We start from the raw sequence: 16,060 nt of genomic DNA, 5'->3' as shown, positions 1-16,060 counted from the left end.
TCCTCCACCCCCTACCCACTCACTGTAGTGCATGAAAATCTGCAACAACCTCAAGACTTCCAGTGCCTAAACAGCATAAAAGTTGCATTTGTATTTTGTGAACCTTAGCTAGGCAACTCAAGGAGAGGTTGTGACAATAGATTAAATGTTTGTTAAAGGAATACACACTCTTACAATCAGTTTAAAATGGGGGAAGAAGAAAAAAAAAAGTCAGCGACAGGTGAAAATCCGGGATGGCTTCAAATAAAGTACCCAGGAAGCTGTCCGGGCCAAACTCCTTCCCACAAGGTAGAGCGATTTATTTTCACAGTATGGATATGAAAGGACTGATCAGGGAAAATGTGGGAAGACTATGGAAGAGATCCAGTCTTCGCTGCTTAACATCTAAACACTTGCAAGTGCTTCAGCATTTTTCTCCTTACTGCCCATACTAAAGTTGCATTGGCTAGGCAGCTGGGACTCGCATAGGAGTGAAAACAGTGATGCAGGACTACATCAGTAATTTGAACACTCAACCAATCCCTCCAGAACATGAAGGGGCGGAAGGATCTACTCAGAAGGCACAGAAAATTAGAAGATGGAAGGAATGTAGACTGAAACAAGAAAGTATGTTTTGACATGGTTTGATATGAAGAAAATGTGTACAAAAAACATACCAACAGTAAGTGTAGTGAAGTACATGCTAACCTAATTCCAGGAAGTATGGAGGATGTCAAAAGGAAAGAAGGAGATTAGATAGCTGCAGGCCACAGAGGAAAGGGTAGGTCAAAAGAATGGAACATTTGTTTCAGGATGGTAACACCTTCAGAGAGAAGTGGGGGAGGGGGGACAGAGGCAATGGGTAATCAAAAAAGTGAGTTACATTTTGATTGAATAGACTATTCAAAATTGTTTTCTGAAAAATGAGTACTCAATATTGAAAAATACACATTCTACAAGCATTTCACAAAACTAGAACATAAGAAGGAACACCGTTTAAGGCACTGGTTCCAGTTCTGGGAATTCAAAGCAGGGAATAATTTTAAGCAACTCAAATTTATTCTGGCAAAATAAAAGGTTTTATTGATGAGCGAACTCTGATTACTGGACAGAAGGTGGAATGCGCCAGCAATGCATCCCTCTTTACAGCGTGTGGTTTGTCTGTCTTTAAAGTGACATGATGTTTCAATAAATTAATGAGGGTTTGTCCCCTGCAACTTCACTCTTCACTTCCGGCTCTTTACAAACTCCTCCCCCTTTTTGATGGAGGCCTTCAACTCGTCCATTGCTTCAGATACCAGTTTTTCTTCAAAAGGAGATAGCTTGCCCAGTCCCAGGTTCTTTTCAATACCATTTTTCTGAAAAGCAGAACATGCAGATTACTTTTTGCATATCAATGAATGATCCACAAGTTAGTTTAAAAGAATGCTGCATACCTTAGGATGTGCTGCACTACTAAATCATAGTCCCCCCTACCGCCCCCCCCAAAGAATAAACCTCATTTAGAAGGGGAGTAAAACCACATTAGTAGAATTTTAGAATGTAATTCAAGGTAATCAGACCCCAATGGTAGCAAGTTATGTTACTTATTTCTGAATCATAATTATACCAACAATGTTACAAGTAAGGACTGTTGGATAAGATTTTCATATCAATGAAATCTTCCTGAGCTGTGTCAACCCCAGAACGTTCTGCCTTTGACTTTTTCTCTAGATAAAGGGGAATCCTTCCCCCCCCCCCCCCCCACGTGGTCTTACTCTTTATGGGTCCCATTTTCAGGTCTCTCCATAGTGTATGGTTGAAGTTATAGTTCCCTACATCTTTTGGACTTGGGCCATGTTACCCCTATGGACTCCCCTGTTAATTTCTCTTATATGTTCTTGTGTGAACTACAGTTCCCCAAGTAGTAAAAAGGGATTTTCATCCCCTTTCTTACTTGCCTGGTAACGATTGCGAGTTTAACATTAATGGCTGGTGTCAGTGGTTTTACCTTTATGGCTTCGTTGTTATTACTTGCAGGCTGTTAATTCAGCCTCGGTAATGCACAGAAGGGACACCATTTTTCTAAATTGGTGAGCTCCTTTTTTCGCCATTTCTTGTGAGCTTACTATTTGAGGTCTTCCCCCTGCCATTCTAGGCAGGAACAACCTCAGTGGCTGTTTTGTATTTTGGCGGTAATCCTGTAGATTCCCCACCCAGGCTCCAGAGTGTCTGGAAAGGCAGGAAGCGAGGGAGGAGTCCAAAGCTCTGCCGCCCATTATCTGCCACCTTGCCTGAAAGGAAACAACTCCGAGTGGGGGGCTGGCTGTCCCGATTGGACAGCCAGACCGCCCTTTGCTGTGAAATGCAGAGAGAATGCAGATGTTGTACTGTAGTTCCTGATAAAAACTCTGAACCTGGAAGCTGCTGACAAGTCGACCATTGGAACCAAATCCGAAGAGGAAGATTAAGAGCGCAGCCAAGACTATTTCCAGCAACCGGAGAGCCGGCTGTATAACTGCAGCCCGTTACCCTTCCTTCCAAGCGAACTGGGGATCCCAAAATGGATGACCCAGAGCCTGGTGAGATTCACTAGACTCGACCTGCATTTTCAGCAATCGCACATTGTGCTGCGACCTTGCGGGCTGCAATACCCCAATACCCAGGGACCTAGAGCAATTGTGCTGTGCAGTCTTGAATTCCAAAGCAAACAAACTTTAGTGGCATCCTGTTGGAACTCTAGAGAGAAGATTCGAGTCCTAAAAGTCCCCTCATCTGAGTGCTGGACCTTGCAAATGACGAGAATCCGACTGGCGATATGCAGTCTTCTTCGGGCTCCTGAAAAGGGTGCCAAAACCACAGCTGCATCCAGCCGCGAAGAAATTCTTTCCTGGAGCCTTCTCCATTGATCCCTACTTCAAAATCCCTTCCGTCTTCATGACAAAGGAATCCATAGACCAGGTTATTGGCTTAAGATCCTGACGTCTCCCTGCTGCAACTCTTCACTGCTGAGGTACTGTGTTGGCTGGGATATTTACTCACTACAGCCTATGTGATTTCTTTAAAGCTTTTGGGGTGTATTCTGTGATTGGGAGTCCTCTCGTCCAGTTCACCCAGGCCCACTGCTGGAATCCTCCTAGGGTATCCTCTTTGAAGACCCTGGATCCTAACTAACTTTAAAGTGAACTACTTGTTTGAACAGTCTTCCACAGGCTGGCTTTTGCCTGCAACAGAAGCCTATGTCACCCTGCCTACTGCTCACACTTAGACCACTAGGGTTCCTCTTCTGTCTGAGTCTCAGGAGAATAGCTCAGGGGCAACATGCTTGCCTTGGAAGCAAGACATGGAGCACCACAGGTTTGATCCCCGGGCCTGCACTTAGAAACCTCTGGGTATTAAGCACGTTATAAATAACCTATCATATCATAACTCGTGCAACAGACCAGGGAAGGACTGAGTAAATAAAGGATTCCGTCTTCAAAAGAATAACTAGTGTTTAAAAGTGTACTTACCTCTGAAAGTGTTAGTTGGTAACTGCAACTCAGCGTGGACAGATACAAAAGTGTTTACTAACCTTGAATGTGTGTTGTGCCATTCTGAAAAGTATACATAAGGTTAATTTTACTCACCTGTGAATTGGTTGTGCCTCTTTTCCAAAAGTAATGCTGTTAGCTTCACCAACTATTTATTTCAGAAAATAGGTGTACTAGTTCCCAAACTGGGTCTTGCTTCCCCCTAACCTTAGAATAAGTCGCCTTTGGTTGTACCTACCTAGAATATGGAGTCATTCCTAAAGTGTAACATTGGGTTTAGCTTTCCCTGGTCCGTGTTATATAGATGCTAAAACAGTCTTAGGTCTATACAAACCTTTAATTTGCTGATAGCGCCTTTAAAAAGGTATATAGGTTGTACTTACCTTGAGTTAGCTGTGTGCCATCCTAAAATAAGTTAGGAGTGACTACTTACCTCAGTGTGTTCCACTGATCAGATTAGCAACTGTATTAGTATATTATAACAAAATTTTACTTGCCTCAAATATCTGTGTGCCATTCTTGAAGTGTTATTTAATTGTAGCCGACCTTGCTCTGCCTGGTGCAATCCTAAATTAGTGTAAAGAATTCATGCTCATCTTAGACTGTGTTCCACTGAGCTGAAAAGCCACTAATTGAATATTACACCAAAAAGGTCTTACTCACCCAGAATAACTTGTCTTCAAAGTAGTCATAGGTATATATTGTTCCTTAAATCTGTGTTCCACTATTCAGAAAAGTATCCTGGTAATAGGGTTGGTCGATTGTGATTTCTTTGCTGAGCGTCACTGCATAACGGACATGGTCTACTACCCTTGTACTACAGAAAGTAATCTAAAAGGAACTAATGGTTTGAACTCAATGAATAGGTGTGCCCTTTACTAAACGTGTTTGATACGGTTTGACTGACCTAGAAATACTGTTAGTTTTCTAAATACGTTCTATGCTTTGGTATGCCTATTTTAAAGCATAGTGCTGTTTTTTTTATAATGGGTTATGATCTGTGATGGTACTTATTTCCCTACCCCCCAAGATGCATCTGGGCTTACTTGTATTTAAATAAACCATTTATTTTTTACAATGCATAGTGTTTCATTGGACCGTGTGTACTACAATTTCTTTGTACCGATTCTACAGCCCTCTCTCCCTCCTAAGATACGCCTGGCTGCTCCGTCTACACGGCCATATACCCAGGTGGCATAGCCTTATACTAAGAGTGGAGTCTTGTCTAAGTTGAATGGTTTTACTAAGCCCTTAGTTGGACTTCAGAAAAACTATCCTAAAAAGGGCCTTACAACATAGGTCACATTCTTCTTTCAGGAATGATACAGTTACGCCCAAGTTACTTTTTAGAGTAGAGGAACAATTCAAAAAGGTAAGCAATAACTTAATTACTTTTCAGAATGGCAGGAGGACCTTCAATGGTAAGCAAGGACTCAGTATTACATATTTAGAATGCAGTATGCTATTCAAGGTCAGTAAATCCCGATTGATAAATTCTTACAATGCTTCTCTTTCAGGAATATGTACTTATCCCGATGTTACTTTTCAGAATAGTGGAACACAATTCTAAGGTAAGCACTAAGACTTTTCGGAAAGGCAGTAAGCAGTTCAAGTTAAGCAAAATCTAATGTTCCACATTCAGAATGGGAGTTTGCTATTCAAGGCGAGAAAAGCCCATTTGGTAATATGCTGTTACACTTCAGTTTCAGGAATACAGTAATAACTTACTTTCTAGAATAGTGGAACACAATTGAAAAAAAACAAAAACTTTGTATGCTTTTCAGAATGGCAGTCAGCAATTCACAGGTAAGTAAAACTTATTCTATGTCAGATGTAATCAGTTACAGAACACAATTAGCAATTGAGTACTTTGCAAAACTTTTCAATTTTCAAGTCGGAGACCTTATACTTTAGATGCGTTACCATAGAGTTCTTCGAATACCATTTCACCTAATGAGATTTCACCAAAAATGGAAGGGAAATGGTATATGCGTAATGCATAATAGGTGGGGTGTGGGGTAAGGGTTTAAGTTAAGGTAGTTACGGGTGAGGGTCGGCTGCAGGGGGTCTCCCCTACAAAAAAGTATAAAAGTTAAAAGTAGAAATATTTTCGAAGAAATCACATACATCCCTTTAGAATTCCTTCCCCATTTGAAGGCATTAGTGATCTCAGAAGCAGAAGGGGGACACGATGGTCTAGTGGCCACAGTACGCATGTCAGGATAAGGCACACATGCAGATAAGTCAGAGTTCCACAGGATTTCCCATCCAACAAGTATGTACAGACTTTAGAGTTAGTAGAAAGTGTTCAGGGACTTCCTAGAAGGCTCCCTATATGCGTTCCAGCATTAGGCCTAGGCGAACTAGATGGGTGAACATCCAACTACACTAACTCACCATCCTAGCCACACAGGAGTGACAAGACTAAGTATTAAAACATAGCCACACAGTACCTGAGCAGTGAAGAGCTTGCAGACGGACGCCTTCACGATGGAGCAGTGCAGGACCCGGTCTCTGGATGGTTGGTTGTGGAGACGAAAGAAAGGACACTGGATGGGCACTTGCAGCAAAAGTACAGAAAAGGCTTACAACAAAGGATTCTTTGGGTGCTTCTCACGGCTCTGCATTTGGCACTTTTTTCAAGGTACCAGATGTGGAATGTTGTCTGATCGAGGCGACTTCAATGAGTGGAATCCTGCTCTGGAGGTCCTCCGAAGTTTCTGCGAGATTCGTTCACGTAAAGATGATAGAGGTAGGGAGGCACCTGAAGATTATGGGAATCTACCCCCCCAAATCTGTTTGGAGAAACAGTTCACCAGGAAGGAGTTGGAGGAGGCAGAGTCAAGGGCTCTCGAAGGAGAGTATTTGGGAAGAGAGCGTTGTAGATAGCGTGGGCACCGGCCCAAGGAAAGCCTTGTGTACTATGCAGAGGGACTTGATCCTTGCAGCCACAGGGAGCCAGTGGAGACATTTCAGCACCGAGATGTGTGGTCCCTGGGCTTTAGGCCAAGGAGAAGTCTTGCAGTTCTGTTCTGGATAACTTGAAGAGGTCGGAGAGTAGTAGTAGGAAGGTTGAGCAAAGACTGTTGCAGTAGTCAAGTCTGGAGAGAGAACCAAGAGACTGAGCCTCTGGGGGAAGTGAGAAAAGGCAGAAACCTCTCAGGAGTTGCCGCTGGTTGTGGGACTTTTTGGACATGTCTGGGATGTGAGGAGAAGGTGAGAGTAGAGTCAAAGATGACCACCAGGTTTTTTTCCTCATGTGGGATGCAGTAACAAGGGAGGCTGGCCAGAGCGAGAGGAGGGGGGCGAGTGGGAGTAGGTGTTCCAATGAGGACGATTTCTGTCTTGCTGGCATTAAGGCAGATGTTAGAAGCACACCAGGACTGAATTGCGGACCGTCGGTAATAATCCAGGTGGAGGAAGAGGCCAAGAGTAGCTGGAAAGAGCTGTGCGTCATCCGCATAGCACTGAAAGTTGGAGGTGATGGTTGGAGATTTTGTGGGCCAAAGAGGCCATGTAGAGCTTGAAAAATGGGGGGATAGATTAGAACTCTGGGGGACACCACAGGTAGAGAGGGGGATAGGGGAGAGAAAGGACTCATTTCTACCCCGGAGGGATGGTCAGAGAAAAAACAGAAGATACGCCAGAGCCTGATCAGTGATGCCCAGGGTATCATGGAGATGGGAGATCAAGATGTTGTGGTTAACTATCAAAAGCAGAGGAGAGGTCAAGGAGAATGAGGACAGAGGGTGAGTTGGAATCAAGATTTGAGAGCAGGTTAGTTCTGTGAAGCTGTGTGCAGCTGGAGAGCAATTGGCAGGAGCTACTTCTGATCTTGAATCCCTCGCCAGGAAATGCTTGTATTTGACCCCAAATTACTGATGATGCAAAATGATTTGGACGGCTGATGTGTTAGCAAAACAAGCAGCTTTGCTGTCTGGGTAGCTATTCTCCTCAGTGTTTGAATGGATCAGGAATCCTGTGCAAATAAAGGAATGTATTTGCCCTCAACCATGCCAATCTCTTGGCATCCAGGACACCAAGCACTCACTCCTCTTGCTGGCTTGATATGACGCACTTCCATATCATTATAAACCTGACCAGACAAACTTTTGTTTTCCTATTCTCTAGGAGACCAGCAACAAAACCAGCAAGCTGCTTCTAGAGTTTCTTCACTGTCATGGAAGCATCCACATTAGCTGAACTTAAAGATACATCCTCAACATAATCCAGCTGCTTCTCTTTTTGGAGAGGATTTGTTGTTGGGAAGTGTGAAGGCATCAGAAGTAGACAGTTTGGGCTACAAAATGTATTAAAATCAAAGAGGTTCGAGTAATGCCTACCTTGCCCTATGCTAAGGTGGGACTTCCCAAACCAACTAGAACTAATGATAGTCTGTCAGGTAGGCCAAAGTAAAGGTCAGTCCGTGTCCAAAACCTATACTTGCATCCACATCTATTTGTTTCAACTGTGTAGGGATGGAAGCATCAAATGAAAAAGTATTCAAACAAAAGTTCAGAGCTTCTTCCAGCTCTTGGTCAGAACAGGAATCCCCGGGATTCCAAATGGTTCACCTTCAATCACAAAGGGGTTGCCTTCCCCAAGCTTTCAAACCTCTTGCTGTTTTCACAATAATTCCTCACGATTCTTTCCAGTTTCCAGCCCTTTTGGCTCGATCATCAATTTCACAAAGTTCAACTCTGTCAGTTCACAATATGCAAGCTTTTCAGGATATTCAACCATAAACTTAGAGTCAAGTGGGCTCTCTTTAGTAGGGTGTGCTCGGTCTAGGTGCAGTATTTGGACCACAGGGTCCACACATTAAAGGTCACGCAACAGACACCAGATTGGCTTCTTTTCCACTGTTGCACCACCACTGCTTCAGCTCAACAACGTTACTGGATTTAGATTCTGATATTTCGTTCAACATTTGTTTTACCACGATTCACTCGTCAGATTATCAGGCTCTCATACTGTTGCCTCAGTTTGACTTGAAAATTGTACAGTTCCTCTTTTCCTTATGGCTCTTGCCAACGCTTGCTTTCTCTCAACTTTTACAGTGCTTTAAATTACTTAGTTTCCATAATTTACAGTTCCTTTGTATCAGGGAACGCTTTTCTCCACTTTCCACTTGTGTGGCATTCACTAATTTGCTTTGGTGTGGTATTAAAAAATGCATCTCATTCATATTCAAACCAACGTAATTGCAAATTCCCAGTTCACTCTCCTGCTGGGAATTTGCACCCTGCTCACGGGCTTCATTCAAATACAAGTTTCAAGTTCACTGCTTTTTCTGGCCATCTCTGCGGCCTTCTCAACTTTGTTTGGTTTTCACAAACTGCTTCATCACATTCTTGTAGCTGTTAAACTTCAGTGTTTTATGATTTCAATCCCGGCAATGACATGGTCTTTGCTGTAGCTCGCACACTTGCGAGTACTTCACCTTCTCCCCCCCCCCAAAGCGGATTGCACCACAGCATCTGAGTCACTTAACCTAACTTGACTCACAGGGTACGCCGTCTTCCTGTGACCTTCTCCGCTTTGGTCAGTCCTTTGCTGTTGCACCTGTTCCTGGCTCAGCACGCCCCTTGTCCTGGGTATCCGACAACCAGGGTTACTGGAGCGGGAGTACTCGACTTCTGGAGGTCAGCAGCCGAACCCTGCCTCCGGAGTCCTTACGACAATGCCAGCCACACACTGCTTCCGCTGCATCGACTGCAGCACCTTTGCGTCTGACACGCGCCTCCGACTTCTCCATCTGCAAGCACCTGGCCTCTTTCTCCATTAGCCTCACCTGAGCAGGTCATTTATGCCATCCCTTTGGCTCCAGGTGCAAGCTATTCACATTGAGTTCACAACGGTCTTGGTACTCGGCATCCCTCTTCCTCGTCCCAGTAGCAGAGTGGGGTGTGTGTGCATGTCCGAGTCAAAGAATGAATGCAACTTCCCGTGTGTCTCTTCCCAGTCTCAGTAAAGTAACTCACTTTGAAGTCTCCAAGAATCAGACAGCAAAGCTCTGCCTCTCCAAAGAACAGAAAGAACCTTTAGCAGTCCCTGCTTGAAGGCCTACTCTCCCTTAAGCGCCTGGCATTGCCAGACACAAAGGCAGGTGCCCCTTCATGCAAGCATCCTGAAGACTATGCTGAACTGACGGTCAGCATCTTCACCACAGGACCCCAGACAAATGTTTCGGTTCAGACTCCCTTCGTTAGGGAAAAATTCAATTTCTTTGCCAATTCCCATTAACATTAGAGATCCCCAGCTCTTCTGCTGGACTCAGGGCTTATTAATGTTTTCTCCTGAGTGAATGGGACCTTTTTTCTCACTCATCCATCTGTTTTCCTGACTATGATTTTCTATGTTCCTTACTGATTTATGGAGCATGGTAAACTCCATAAGCATTTGCATGGTGACTTTTAGACAATGTTTGTATGCAGTACCCTACACTACACACAACTAGGACTACAGGTGTAAGCCAACCAACCTTTGGCATCAGTCTGTACTACACAGTTTTGGTAGCGTGTTGAGCAGCCAGGCTCATCTCAAGAGGGGAATGTGAGCAGTAATAATGTTACAGAGGTTTACAATCACAGGTGTTCAAATAAACTTGGCTTCTTGGATAATAAGTATCAGTCAGTTATAAAGCATTAGGAGGCAATTATATAATAACACAAATATACTTCAATACTTTTCAAGAGGAGTAAAAGGCAAAGGTTATCAGAACAAAGAAGGATACAATTATTCTTAGACAGTGCAGATACTTTGAGTTCACCAGAAGAGTCAATTCAATAGGCTAGGCCAAAGTCAATAGGCTAAAGTCTTAGATAGGTTAAAGCGGTTCTGGTAATTAAACAGAAAAGTCTCTGCAAGTTCTTGGTAGTTTGTAAAAAGAATCATGTTCGGCCACAAGCTGATTAGGCCTGCGAGTTGCAAACGTTTTAAGCACTTTCACTGTGAGGCAAGTTCTCTCCTTGTTTCACAGTACCTTACAATGAAGAAAAAGATGCAGCTGGTGACTTCTGTTCCTGCAGATCTTGCTTTCCTGTGCCTCAGTCTTGGGGACAAAGGGGAGGACGTCAGGGTGCGCTGCACTGGGACGGTCAAAAGCTTGCAACTGGCAAACTTCAATTTCAGTGGCTGTTCGCGTTTCAGCTACTGCACTGGTAACAACGCTGGTCCTGGCTGTCAAAGTGGACTGTCCTTGCTTCTGAGGTCCCAAACTCAGCTGAGGGAGGTGGGGGTGGGGGGGGGGTCAGGCTCGGTCGGTCTGACATCATGGGAGTCTGGAGGATCTTCTAAACGCTTTTGACCAGCTTACAAGTAACGCACACAATCTTGTGTCCCTCTCCCTGGCGCTACGGTTTCCAGCAGCACTCTTGAGAGGTGCAACCAGCTCAGATAGGTGTCCAGGTGGCTTACTTGGGAGCTCATTGGTCCTACCAACTCAAAAGGGAGAAGTCGTCCTTTGCAGGGCTTCTCGGTCTATGTGAACTTGGCGATTCGGACCTGCAGCAGGGCTTCAACGGGCAAACCCATGGTCCAGGAGTTGCAGCAACCGTCCTCTTCAAGCTCTTCGGTTCCTTCGTCCAGTGTTCGACTCTGCCTCCCAAGCCAAGAGACTCGCTTTTTATTCGGTTCTCTCCCATTCATTCCAGCCTAGCTGCCACTCACCCAGCAGGGTGCCTGTCCTTGCCGGACAGGTCAGCCAGCCAATCGCCACAGAGTGCCTTTGGGTCACCTAGAAGACTAAGCACAGGGAGTTTCGGGCACCTCCCACACTTCCCGCCTACCCCAGACACTCTGGCGCTAGAGGCGGGTTTCACCCATGAAGACCAACAAAGGCGAATGAACAAAGACCAAACCTGGTTTTGCGCGCAGAAAAAAAAACTCTAGGACCTTTCCACAAAGACATGGCGGAAAAAAATAAGACCGGGAACCATTTTAGCAACGATGGCTGGGCGACATCTTCAAAAACATGTCTCTCGCGATTTAACGTTACCGGAGCTACGAATAGTTTGCGGTCAGGAAAAATCATGGTAGTTCATTGTAAAACTACTGCCACCAGCCATTCTGAGAGGAAAGGGCAACATTTGACTGTTACACGAGAATCTAGACACAGGGGATACTAGGTAACCCCTCCAGCACTCTACAGAAAGATAGATTGTGCTGGGTCTAGGAATTTACAGGGCTAAGCCAAGTCAATTTCACTCCACTGTTCTGGGAAACAGTAGTTGATCCCAGAGAAGGTATTTAAACCTTGGGAAATCTAAAAGACTTCCATGTGTCACTGCACTGAAGGTGCTGTGTGACAATTGTAAAAGATGATGCCTATGGAATTGGTTAGACTCCATAATCAAAAGAAACAAACACAGAAAATACATTGAATTGAAAAGTTCAAAGTCCCAAAGTTTAGCAAAAGAGCTGGAGGAATAGGCACAATTTTGAGAATTCTCCCCAACAGTGACAGCACCTTTTGTGCAGGCCACTAACAAGTCCTTGGACTTCTAATGTCCAAATACATTTTTTTGGGTAAACTACTGTTCCCAAAAATAGTAAGATGACCCCTGTATTACTTAACTTTTCTTTATGGTCCAGCACACAACACCCTATGTGGTGTGCTGGATTTTGGGGTGGAGGAGGAGGGGGGAGTGTGGGGGTGTTTACCTAGTAATTCCGTTAAGGCATTCCTCATGTAACATTTTGTTACACCAACTCAACTCAATGGCTGGTGGCAGTGGTCTTTTTTACTACCTAGTGACATGCATTTGCAGGCTGATACCTCAGCTGCAGTGCTGCACCCAAGGGTGACCATTTTCTCAAAATGTACCCCCGCCCCCGCCCCCCCCACCCTGCCAGTCTTCTTTTTTCACCAATTCTTGTTAGTTTCTTCTAGGCTTGTACTCTTTGGATCAGGTTTGAGCCCTCAGTAGTTTCCATTTGGCGGGTTTCAGCCCTGAATCCCGCCCAGGCTCCAGTGTCTGGAACGGAAGGAAGTAGTGAGTGAGGGTCTCGAAACATCCCGTTCCGTTGTCTCTAGGTGTGCCCGAGTGAAACCAGTTCTAATTGGCCAGCCTGCTGTGTGATTGACAGCCTAGGGCTGTGAATGAATGCGAACTTGCATAAAAAGCGAGGTTTTTGGGACTAAGAACAGTCGACCACTGGAGGAAAACATCTGAAGCAGAAGACTAGGGAAGACACCAGCAGCACCCTCCTGGACCTTGAAGTGCCCAGTAAAGCCCTGCAGCTGTGCCAACCCCATTTTTTTTAATCAACAGTGAAGACCCATAAAGGACAACTTTCTCCTTTAGGCTGGTGGGACCAACTAGCCTCGAGACAAACTATTTGGCACAACTCCCAACTTGCTGCGACTTTCCAAGGCTGCAGAATAACTGGGGTACCTAGTTCGAATCAGGACAGATCTTGGTAGGCATCCAGAAGACCCTAAAGAAGCAAGAAATCTGTCCAGGACCGAGGGATGAAGGAAATCCTAACTGGAGTTTTTCGTTCTGCTTTGGCACTGAGAAAAAGGCACCAAAACCACAAAGAGCCACTGAATGATCGGAAATCCATTGCTGCAGAGCCCCTCTCGAGTGCTGCCGCAGGAGCCCGCCAGACGTCCCTGCATTTCGTCACCACGACCAAGAACAGGGTCTACTGCATTGCATCATGAAGGCATCCAGCTGGAACACTTCATTTTCAAGGTACTGTGAGGTTTGGGGTATTTATCCTTTTGCCATTTGGGGTGCTACCCATCTTTGGGAGTGCGATTTAACCCTGCACTAAGTTGACCTCAACTTATCTGCATTGGCCTTACAGCTTGTGCTTTCAAAAGGTGACTCCGAGTTGCTGCGATTTCTCTTTTGAACACTGACCATTTAAGAACATTTTTATAAGATGAGCATCAGAACTTTGACTTTGTCCATTGACTTTGGCTGTCCTGGCTCTCTAAATTCCTCCGACTGAACCAATTCGCTTTGGCAGTGCTTGTTCCCTTATAGGTTTTAAATGTTGAACACCTTAAGGCCTGCATCCCTCTAGGAGAATCCAACTGTTCTTATTACCCATCAGTCTGCTCTGATCTAACCCCAACTTTTCCTTCCTGGACAAACTCAATATTGCAAAAGTTATACTATATAAATGCTATACTGACCTCAAATGTCGTCACCTCCGGGTGCTGGAACATGTCTAACATACGACTGAATTACTCACCTGCTTTATTATTCACTTTTCCTTTTAATCAAATCCTGAGAATTAGTGTTACAGCTATGCTTTAAATATCTTTGTCTATAAATACATATGTAGTATACAACTTTGTCTACTTGTTTACTTGGTTTCATTGCACAGCTCTACAGCTCACATTAAGATGAGCTTGGGTGCTCAGTCAGTCACACTACCAACTTGTGTAGTACAGGCCTATATTAAAAAGGTGGGTTACCCAATACCAAGAGTTAAGTCTTGTGTAGTCCAACACCTCTCATCTCACAAGCTAGACATGCTGTACTGCCTCAAATCCTGCAACTGTACCACCCAACTGCCCTAACCAGTCCTCCCATGGATGGCTTCTCTCCAGAGTGCTTTCTTCAACATCTACTCTTCGTGGGATCTCGCAGTCTCGACCCCCACCTAAGAACCCAAACAGTGCGGCCAAGGAGGACAAAGGAACCTTACATCACTGGAAACCATAGGAGCCTCGCCCTTCTGCGCCTCCAACTTCAAAATCTGACCTGGGAAACTTCCCATCAGGAATTACACTCCTTGCCAAAGGTTTTGAGGTCCCAGCTACATCAGTGGGCCGTCGTGGAGGTCTACAGTGGTCGCTGAACAACCCATGAAGCTACCGCCAACTGCATCTTAAAGAACTGCTTAACTGGTCCTATGGTATTACTCTGCTGACCCTCTGGCACTGCTGGTGGGCATTTTTAGTTTTTCTTTACAAGGTCTTCAGGGTCTCCTTGCAAAGGAGTCCAGGAACTGCTACTTAGTGAGCACTTTGCCACAAGGCAAGTCTTTGTCCAAAGACTGCTCACAATCACAACACTGGTCCCTCATCGTCTGGTTAGCTTGCATAACTGAATGGAAACGCATTTTGCATACCCATTACTGTGGTTTCTTTTTCAGGCAGGATTGAGACTATAAAAACTCATTCAAATTGATTCTCAGCAGCTGCACTGCGACCTCTGCTTTACAAAGTTTTACTTATTATTAAGTGTATTGTTTTCCAAATATTTTCTTTATAAAGATGTTGATGCAAATTCAGTGTGTGGACCTTCCCTAATTTAGAATTAAACAAAAAGTGTATATTGTACCTGTGAACCTCCTGCCTCCACCACCCTTGGATTAGGCATGGACTACTCTAAAACGACTCACTTGGAGAGCATGTTGAGCTCGAGGAAAATCACTAGTAATACCAGAGTTCGGAAGACAAACCAAAGGACCCTGACCAAAAGGACCTGAAGGAACAACTCAACACTACAAAAGTCTTGCTGTGCCTCCTAAATGGGCTAGTAATCGCTGAAAACCTGGATGGTCGCTAAACATGCACAGTGAGCACCTCAGAAGGCATTAAGCCACCGGCTGCAGAATTGCATTCTGGTTCATGGTAATGCTCTCCAGACTGGGGCACTGCTAGCAAGCTCATTTACTTGAACCATCTATGGCACCAATCATCACCACCAAGGGTCTTTCTGTGGTTTAAACTGCACCAGAAAACCAAAAACTGCTCAATTGGCAATTTTTCTAAAAAGATATCACTTTTCCACAAACACCTGCCCAAAGCGACTTAACTGGTCTCCTTCAAAGCATCTTCCTTGCCAAAATAGGAAAAGTATTTTACTTACCTGCGATTGCAATTTCCCTCAGAGCAAAGACTTTATTGAACTATTGAGAACCCTTTGAAACTGGTTCTAATTACCCGTTAGTGTTTGTATGTCGGATGGCCCAGATTGCTATGGCTCAAGGAAAAACCCTTCAAGGCGGAAGTGGTCTATAGTGGTTGAAACTGTCCTTACAAGCTGGCTGTGAAGAGAAAGATATGCCCAGATAATGGTGAGGAAGGCCAGTCAAAATATCAAAATGAGCTGCTGGACATCTGTTAGGGAGAATTCTGATAAATGTGCCAGTTCCTCCCACCTTAGAGCCCTCAAGTTCTTTTGCTAAACTTTGGGACTTTGAACTTTTTAATTGTTTTCTGTGTTTATTTTCTTTGGTTATGGAGTTTATAAGCATCATATTTTTATTGGTGTCACAGAACCCTCAAGGCAGTGGCACAGGGGAACCTTTCAGGCTTTCCCTAGGTTTAAACACCTTCTCTGGGACAAACTGTTTCCCAGAGTAAGTAAAGTGAAATTGACTTTACTAGTCATTTAAATTCCTAGACCCAGCACACCCTATCTTACAATAGAGTGCTGGAGGGGTTACCTAGTATACTCCCCATGTCTAGATACTAAAATGGCTGTGGCAGTGGTTTTACAACCACACACCATGGTAATAATAAGCAGCGCTCAGATAGCTGAAGGTTCATAGCGCTATATAAATGCCAAATTATTATCATTATTATAACTACCATGATT

The 16,060-nt window shown here is 44.4% G+C and overlaps 1 protein-coding gene across 1 annotated transcript in view; it reads right to left on the bottom strand.

Moving 5' to 3' along the window:
• Nucleotides 1–1,035: 1,035 nt before the first annotated feature.
• MDH2 (malate dehydrogenase 2) overlaps nt 1,036–16,060 on the bottom strand; it is a 189,865-nt gene continuing 174,840 nt past the window's right edge. The window contains exon 9 of the mRNA XM_069614943.1: nt 1,036–1,337. Coding sequence (XP_069471044.1) covers nt 1,206–1,337 — 132 coding nt within the window. The 3' untranslated portion in view covers nt 1,036–1,205. The remainder of the gene's footprint in view (nt 1,338–16,060) is intronic.

This window comes from Ambystoma mexicanum, chromosome 9 (assembly GCF_040938575.1).
Source record: "Ambystoma mexicanum isolate Mex_15411 chromosome 9, UKY_AmexF1_1, whole genome shotgun sequence".
Classification (NCBI taxonomy): domain Eukaryota; kingdom Metazoa; phylum Chordata; class Amphibia; order Caudata; family Ambystomatidae; genus Ambystoma; species Ambystoma mexicanum.
The sequence above is the reverse complement of the archived record's forward strand: the minus strand, read 5'-3'. Positions and strand labels throughout refer to the sequence as shown.